This window comes from Salvelinus sp. IW2-2015, unplaced genomic scaffold (assembly GCF_002910315.2).
Source record: "Salvelinus sp. IW2-2015 unplaced genomic scaffold, ASM291031v2 Un_scaffold4690, whole genome shotgun sequence".
NCBI lineage: Eukaryota > Metazoa > Chordata > Actinopteri > Salmoniformes > Salmonidae > Salvelinus > Salvelinus sp. IW2-2015.
This window is the reverse complement of record NW_019945959.1, coordinates 1-9,317: the sequence shown is the minus strand read 5'-3', so window position 1 is coordinate 9,317 and position 9,317 is coordinate 1. Positions and strand designations below refer to the sequence as shown.

General features: G+C 47.2%; 2 protein-coding genes across 2 annotated transcripts in view; one reads left to right on the top strand and one right to left on the bottom strand.

Moving 5' to 3' along the window:
* The window catches only part of LOC112077558 (high mobility group protein B2), a 2,434-nt gene extending 1,824 nt beyond the window's left edge, over positions 1–610 (bottom strand). The window contains exon 1 of the mRNA XM_024144056.2: positions 505–610. The gene's annotated coding sequence lies outside the window, so the exon portion shown is untranslated. The remainder of the gene's footprint in view (positions 1–504) is intronic.
* A 50-nt stretch (positions 611–660) lies between these two features.
* Positions 661–3,768, top strand: ctc1 (CTS telomere maintenance complex component 1; the record flags this gene model as incomplete). The annotated part of the gene is made up of 5 exons (XM_024144057.1): positions 661–1,080; positions 1,208–1,377; positions 2,981–3,221; positions 3,315–3,547; positions 3,632–3,768. Coding segments are annotated over exons 1-5 (823 nt in total), but the record flags the coding sequence as incomplete, so codon positions are not given.
* Between the last annotated feature and the right edge of the window lie 5,549 nt (positions 3,769–9,317).

Below are 9,317 nucleotides of genomic sequence, written 5' to 3'. Positions count from 1 at the left end.
AAAGTTGGGCTTGTATATGTGATGGATTGCAGACCAGGCAGTGTGCAGTAGACTGTATAGTTTGCAGTACGGTTAGCCTAGTTAGCTAGCTACTGCGGTTAGCCACCTAGCATGCTAGCTCGTTGAGAACAATGGGGCCACCATTTGCTTCCCGCCTAACGCGCTGCTAGCTCATCCCACCACCCAGCGCTAGCATTTATGCTGAAGATGCTAACGTTGCTAGCCATCAGAATACATAGCTAGCTAACATAAAGCTAGTGTGAAACATTTTACAGTATAGTTATGAGTAATCCTAAAGCAAGGTTATTTTACATTAAAAAAAAAAAGATTTAACCATTTCACCAGTTTAGCAAGCTGGTTAACATTTACAGTGACTCGCTCTGAAGTTAGCTACAGTAACGTTACCTTTTTTTTTAAACATGCAAGGGAAACTAACATTTCTACAAATGTCAAGGTACATTTAAAAGATGTTACTACTAACGTCCAATGTCTTTCATTACTTACATTTACCGGTCAGATGAAGTTTGCAGAATGAGTCTCAGGTTGTTTATGTTGTTGTCGCTGCTGTGTGTTTCTCCGGAGAGGATAGTTGACTGAGCATCAAACTGGATGGAGCTAAGGCCCGCCCCTGGGCCGCGCCCCCATTGGCTGGTTACGTTCAGTCCAAKACAGGGGGGCGGAGACACAGCGCTGAGATGGGCGGAGACTCGTTTCTGATTGGCCAGCGTGCGTTCTTCGCTTCAGCCAGGATTTGGTCCGGAAGAACTCCCGGTAACCGAGCGCTGTTTGCTGGGCGGCAGATTTCGTGCGTTGTGAACGTAATGGGCACGCCGTAGTTCTACTATTATTGTTATTCAGATGATTTGAAGTTTTTTTTTTGTGCGAGTCTGTGATAGTTTATTACTAGCTGGTTGACAACGGTAGCATTAATGTCTYTCCGATCAGACCTTCAAAGAGGTTAATAGTTACGTGACTTGTCTTGTAGCTAAGGTGAAGATATGAGGCGATCCAGAACKGCATCAACGACACGAACCTAGAATGGAATCATTCATGGATAACTTCAGAGAGAGGAGTGAAGTGGTAAGTTACGTTGTCTGCTTTCGTTTTTTTGTTTGTTAGTTAAAATAGTTAGCTAGCTACATTCAAAACAAAATACTGTATTTTTACTCATTCACCACACCTTTCGTTCATATCTCCTATCTTGTAGGAACGGGAGTGGCTGCAAGAGCTATTCGTGTTCGTGAGGGACAATCTGTACCCGGTTCTCGGTCCATCCACCGGTAGTGTTTCCCCGGAACAGCTCTCTTTAGCCATGATACGGAGAGTGGAACGGGCGGTGGGGTCCTCGTGTGCCCGGTCTCTGCCGCTCAGTTACAGGTGACCAGTTGATGTTGTTTACCGGCTCTGGCGAAGGACTGCAGAATTAGGAGGTTTAGAAACCGTTCAACACTACTCCTAACCTTAACCTCCTGTCATTAGGAGGTTTAGAAACCATCAACACTACTCCTAACCTTTAGGAACCATCAACACTACTCCTAACCTTTAGAAACCATCAACACTACTCCTAACCTTAACCTCCTGTCTATTAAGGAGTTTGAAACAATCACATATCATAACCTTTAGAACCAATCAGCACTATCTAACCTTAACCTCTCTGTATTAGGAGGTTTAGAAACATCACACTCTATTAAACCTCTTGTTATTAGGAGGTTTAGAAACATCAACACTACTCTAACCTTAACCTCTGTCATTAGGAGGTTTAGAAACCATAACTATCCTAACCTTTAGAGAAACCATCAACATACTCCTAACCTTACCTCACTGTATTGGGAGGTTTAGAAACCATCAACACTACTCTAACTTAACCTCCGTATTAGGAGTTAGAAACCATCAACACTACCCTAACCTAACTCCTTCATGGGAGGTTAGAACCATCAACACTACTCTAACCTTTAACCTCCTGTCATTAGAGGTTTAAAACCATCAACACTACTCCTAACTTAACCTCCTGTCATTGGGAGGTTTAGAACCATCAACTACTTCTAACCTTAACCTCCTGTCATTAGGAGGTTTAGAACATCACACTATCCTTAACCTTAACCTCTGTCATTGGAGGTTTAGAACATCAACACTACTCCTAACCTAACCTCCTTGTCATTAGGGAGGTTTAGGAACCATCAACACTATCCTAACTTACCTCCTGTCATTGGGAGGTTTAGAACCATCAACACTACTCCTAACTTAACTCTCCTGTCATTAGGAGGTTTAGGAACATCAACTACTAACCTTTAAACCTCCTACTCTAATTTAGGAACCATCAACACTACTCCTAACCTTAACCTCTGTCTTGGGGTTTAGAACCATCAACACTACTCCTAACCTTTAGGAACATCAAACTACTCCTAATTTTAAACTATTCCTAATTTAGGAACATCAACACTACTATAACGCTTTAGAACCATCAACACTATTCCTGAACCTTTAGGAACCATCAACACTACTCCTAACCTTAACTCCTGTCTTAGGAGGTTAGAAACCATCAACACTACTCCTAACCTTTTAGGAGACCATCAACACTACTCCTACTTTAGGACCTCAACACTACACTCCTTAGGACATAACAGCTACTCCTACTTTAGGAACACATCAACACTACACTACCTTTAGAACATCACCATACTCTAACCTTAAGAAACATCAACAATGCTACTCTATTCTAGGAACCATCAAACTCCCTAACTTACCTACACTAGCTCCTATTTAGGAACATCAAACTATCCTAACCTTTAGGAACCATCAACACTACTACTAACCTTTAGGAACCATCAACACTACTACTAACCTTTAGAAACCATCAACACTACTCCTAACCTTTAGGAACCATCAACACTACTCCTAACCTTTAGGAACCATCAACACTACTCCTAACCTTTAGGAACCATCAACACTACTCCTAACCTTAACCTCCTCTTGTTGTTAGGCTCATCTCCGTATCCGAGCTGGTTACCTGGCAACGCACACCCTGCTGTAGCAACCTGACCTGGAGCACCGCTCAGCACAGAGAATGGGTCCGGGAGGCGGAGCAGGCTCTGCCCAATCACGAGGCTTTGCCGCGTGCCAACCTGTTGCTGATAGGCTGTCTCAGTGATGGGTGTGACCCAGAGTGGTCATGTGACGGAGCGTGGCGTGTGAGGGACGCCACCGGGACCGTGCACTGTGAGGTGAGAGTGTCTGTCTGTCTGTCTGTCTGTCTGTGTAAGAGAAGACAAGACATCCTTGAATTCACTCCTGTCGTTCTTTCTCTGATTGGTTAGCTACTGAGCCCCTCCCCTCTCTGGCTGGGCCTGCCCGTTCTCTTCCCCTGCTGGAACTACATCCCCCAGCCTGCACCGGGGAAGGACCAGGAAGTGGAGGAGAGGGGCTACCTGGAGCTGGTTGGCTGTCCCCTACCCCTGACCTCTGACCCTGAGATGACCTTTAACCCTGCAGGGGTCAACCTGAAGAGATCTGTGGGGGTCAGAGAAGCTGCAGGACTGATACAGCACAGGTCAGGATTTGTGTGTGGCGACACTGGCATACATGTATGGAGAATTGTGTTTGTGTAACTGTGTGTGTGTGTGTGTGTGTGCAGGGTGCGAGGCCTTCGTGTGAAGGTGTATGGGGAGGTTTCTGGAGTATATCCTCGACTGAACATCGCAGGGAAGTCCTTCTTCTGTCTCCGTCTGAGAGAGGGACGACACACACTACCATTCCATTGCTGCGTCACTGGTGAGGAGACAAACACTACCATTACTGGTCACAGTGACGAGAGAGAGGACACACGTACATTACTGGTCACGGTGAGCGATAGAGAGGACACACTACCATTACTGGTCACATGTGAGAGAGAGAGACACAACTACCCATTACTGGTCACAGTGGAGGAGAGAGACACACACTACCATTTTTACTGGTCACAGTGGGAGAGAGGACACTACCATTACTGGTCACATGAGGAGAGAAAGGACACACTACCATTACGGTCACAGTGAGGAGAGAGACAACACACTACCTTACTGTTCACAGTAGGAGAGAGAGTACACACTTACCATTTACTGTCACAGTGAGAGAGAGAGAGACACACTACCATTACTGAGTCACAGTGCAGGAGAGAGACACACCACGTACCATTACTGGTCACAGTGAGGAGGAGAGAGCACTACCATTACTGTCCAGTGAGGAGAGAGAGACACACTACCATTATGGTCACAGTGAGAGAGAGACACACTACTCCATTACTGGTTCACAGTGAGGAGAGAGGACAATCTCTACTGGTCACGTTGAGGAGAGAGACACACTCCTTACTTCACTGAGGAGAGAGGACACTACCATTACTGTCACAGTGAGGAGAGGGACCACTACCATACTGGCACAGTGAGGGGAGAGAGAGACACACTACCATTACTTGTCACGTTGAGGGAGAAGAGACACACTACATTACTGTCACAGTTGAGGAGGAGACACTACCATTACTGGTCAACAGTGAGAGAGAGAGACACATACCCATTACTGGTCACAGTGAGGAGATTAGAGACACACTACCATTACTGGTCACAGTGAGGAGAGAGAGACACACTACCCATTACTGGTCACAGTGAGGAGGAGACACACTACATTACTTGGTCACAGTGAGGAGAGAGACAAACTACCATTACTGGTCACAGTGAGGAGAAAGAGGACCACACACCATTCTTACTGGGTCACGGTGAGGGAAGAGACACTACATTTACTGGTCCACAGTGAGGGAGAGAGACACACTACCATACTTTTGTCACCAGTGAGGAGATAGAGGACCACTACCATGTACTGCGTCACAGTGAGAGAGAGACACACTACCGTTACTGGTCACAGTGAGGAGAGAGACACACTACCATTACTGGTCACAGTGAGGAGAGAGACACACTCCATACTGGTCAGTGAGGAGAGAGACACACTACCACTTACTGGATCACGGTGAGGAGGGAGAGAGACACTACCATTCTGGTCACAGTGGAGAGAGACACACTACCATTACTGGTCACAGTGAGGAGAGACACTACCATTTACTGGTCACGGTGAGGAGAGAGAGACACTACCATTACTGCGTCACAGGTGAGGAGAGAGACACACTCACCATTACTGGATCACAGTGAGGAGAAGACCACTAACCATTACTGGTCACAGTGAGGAGAGAGACACAATACCATTACTGGTCACAGTGAGGTGAGATACACACTACCATTACTGGTTCACAGTGAGGAGAGAGACACTAACGCATACTGGTCACGGTGAGGAGAGGGGACACCACTACCTTACTAGGTCAACAGTGAGGAGAGAGACACTAACCATTTACTGGTCACAGTGAGGAGAGACACACTACCGATTACTTGTCACGGTGAGGAAGAGAGACACTTACCATTACTGGTTCACGTGAGGAGAGGAGACCACACCTACCGATTTACTGGTCACAGTGAGGCAGAGAGACACTACCATTACTGGTCACAGTTGAGGAGGAGAGACACTACCATTACTGGTCCACCAGTGGAAGACACACTACCATTACTGCGGTCACGGTTTGAGGAGAGAGAACACTACCATACTGGTCACTGTGAGGAGGAAGACACACTACCATTACTGGTCACAGTGAGGAGAGAGGGACACTACCATTTACTGGTCACAGTGAGGAGGAGAGACACATACACCATAACTGGTCACAGTGGGAGAGAGAGACACCACTACATTACTGGTCACGGTGCAGGAGAGAGAGACACGACCTACTGGTCACAGTGAGGAGAGAGCCACACTACCATTACTGTCACATGAGGAGAGGACACCCTACCATTTACTGGTCACAGTGAGGAGAGAGACACACTACCTTTACTGGTCACAGTGAGGAGAGAGACACACTACCATTATGGTCACAGTGAGGAGAGAGACACACTACCATTAACTGTCACAGTGAGGATGAGAGAGACACACTTACCATTACTTGGTCACAGTGAGGAGGAGGGGACACACTACATTACTAGGTCACGGAGGAGAGAGATTACACACTACCATTACTGGTCACCAGTGAGGAGGAGAGACACACTACCATTACTGGTCACGTGTGAGGAGAGAGACACACTACCATTACTGGTCACGGTGAGGAGAGAACCACTACATTACTGGTCACGGTGAGGAGAGAGAGACACACTACCATTACTGGTCACGGTGAGGGAAGAGAGAGAACATTACCATTATTTGTCACAGGAGGAGAGAGGACACAATTACCATTACTGGTCACAGTGAGGAGGAGAACACACTACCATTACTGGTCACAGTGAGGAGAGAGAGATACTACTACCATTACTGTCACAGTGAGGAGAGAGACACACTACCTTACTGGTCACAGTGAGGAGAGAGACACAACTACCATTACTGGTCACAGTGAGGAGAGAGACCCACTACCATTACTTGGTCCACAGTGAGGAGAGAGCACACTGTACCATGTTACTGGTCCAAGTTGAGGAGAGAGCACACTACCATTACTGGTCACAGTGAGGAGAGGAAGAGACACACTACCATACTGGTCACCAGTGAGGATGAGAGAGACCACTACCATTACTGGTCACAGTGAGAGAGAGGACACCATACCATTACTGTCACATGAGGAGAGAGAACACTACCATTACTGTCACATGTGAGGAGAGACACACTACCATTATGTCACAGTGAGAGAGACACACTTACATTACTGTCACAGTGAGGAGAGAGGACACCGACCATTACTGGTCACAGTAGGAGAGACACACTACCATTTACTGGATCCACAGTGAGGAGCGAGACACTACCATACTGGAGTCACAGTGAGGAGAGAGAGACACACTACCATTTAACTGGGTCACAGTGAGGAGAGAGAGACACATGACCATTACTTTGGTACAGTGAGGAGCAGAGAGAACCACTACCATTACTGGTCACAGTGAGGAGGAGAGCCACACACTACCATTATGGTCACAGTGAGGAGAGAGAGGACAACTACCATTACTGGTCACAGTGAGGGAAGAGAGACACACTACCATTACTGGTCACAGTGAGGAGAGAGACACACTACCATTACTGTCACAGTGAGGATGAGAGAGACACTACCATTATGGTCACAGTAGAGAGAGACACCAAACTACCATTACTGGGTCACAGTGAGCGAGAGAGACACTACCATTACTGGTCACGGTTGAGGAGAGAGACACACTACCATTACTGGTCACAGTGAGGAGAAGAGACAATACCATTACTGGTCACAGTGAGGGAGAGACACCACTACCATTACTTGGTCACGGTTAGGAGAGAGGAGGACACTACATTACTGGTCACGGTGAGGAGATGAGACACACTACCATTAGCTGGTCACAGTTGAGGAGGAAGACTCTACCATTACTGTCACAGTGAAGGAGAGAGACACTACCATTACTGGTCACAGTGAGAGAGAACACTTACCATTTACCTGGTCACGGTGAGGAGAGAGAACACTACCATTACTCGGTCACCGGTGAGAGAGAGACACACTTACTAAACTACTGGTCAAGTGAGGAGAGAGACACTACCATTACTGGTCACAGTGAGGAGAGAGCACATAACCATTACTGCGTCACCACGTGAGGAGAGAGGAGAACACTACCATTAACTGGTTCACAGGTGAGAGAGAGGACATACCATTACTGGTCACATTGAGGAGAGAGGTACACGACTCATTATGGTCACAGTGAGGAAGAGGACACACTACCATTGTACTGGTCACAGTGAGGAGAGAGACACACTACCATTACTGGTCCACAGTGAGGAAGAGAGACACACTACCATTACTGTCACAGTGAGGAGAGAGACACACTACCATTCTGGTCACAGTGGGAGAGAGAACAGCCACTACCTTACTGGTCACAGTGAGAGAGAGAGACACACTTACCATTACTGGTCACAGTGAGGAGAGAGAGACACACTTCATTACTGGGTCACAGTGAGGAGAGCAGACACACTACCATTACTGGTCACCGGGTGAGGAGGAACACACTACCATTACTGGTCACGGTGAGGAGGAGACACACTAACATTACTGGTCACGGTGGGGAGAGAACACACTACCATTACTAAATGTACGGATGAGGAAGAGGACACATTACCATTACTGGTTTCACAGTGAGGAGAGAGTAGACCCATTACCTTCTGGTCACGTAAGGAAGAGAGAAGGAGAGACACGACTACCATTAATGGTCACAGTGTGAGGAGAGAGGAGATTTTACACTACCATTTACTGTCACAGTGAGAGAGAGCCACTACCATTACTGGTTCACAGTAGGAAGAGGACACACTACCATTACTGGTCACAGTGAGGAGAGCAGGACACACTACCATTATGGTCACAGTGAGGAGGAGAGACGCACTACCATTACTTGGTCACAGTGAAGGGGAGAGAGGACCTTACCATTACTGGTCACAGTGAGGAGAGAGAACACACTACCATTCTCGTCACAGTGAGGAGAGAGAGACACTACTTACTGGTCACCAGTGAGGAGAGGAACGCATACCATTATGCGTCACAGTGAGGAGAGAGAGACGACTACCAATTACTGGTCCACAGTGAGGAGAGACACACTTACCATTACTGGCACAGTGATGGAGAGACCACCACTACCATACTGGTCACAGTGAGGAGAGATGACACACGACCATTACTGGTCAAGTGAGGAGAGACACACTACATACTGGTCACAGTGAGGAGAGAGACAGCTACATTACTGGTCCACGTGGAGGAGAGAGAGACACACTACCATACTGGTCACAGTGAGGAGAGAGAACACACTTACCATTACTGCGTCACAGTTGAGAGAGAGAACCCACACTACCGATTACTGGTCACAGTGAGGAGAGAGACACACACTACATTAGCTGGTCACATGAGGAGAGAGGACCACACTTACCATTTACTGGTCACAGTGAGGATGAGAGAGACACACTACCATTTACTGGGTCCCAGTGAGCGAGAGAGACACACTACCATTCTGCTCCACAGTGAGGAGAGAGGGGACATACCATTACTGGTCACCGTGAGGGAGGAACCACACTACCATTACTGGTCACGTCTGAGGAAGAGAGAGACCATTACCATTACTGGTCACAATTGAGGAGAGAGAGACACCACATTACTGGCACAGGTGAGGAGAGAGATAGACACTACCATTACTGGTCACAGTGAGGAGAGAGGGACACACTACCGATTACTGGTCACAGTGAGGAGAGAGAACACACTGTACATTATAGCT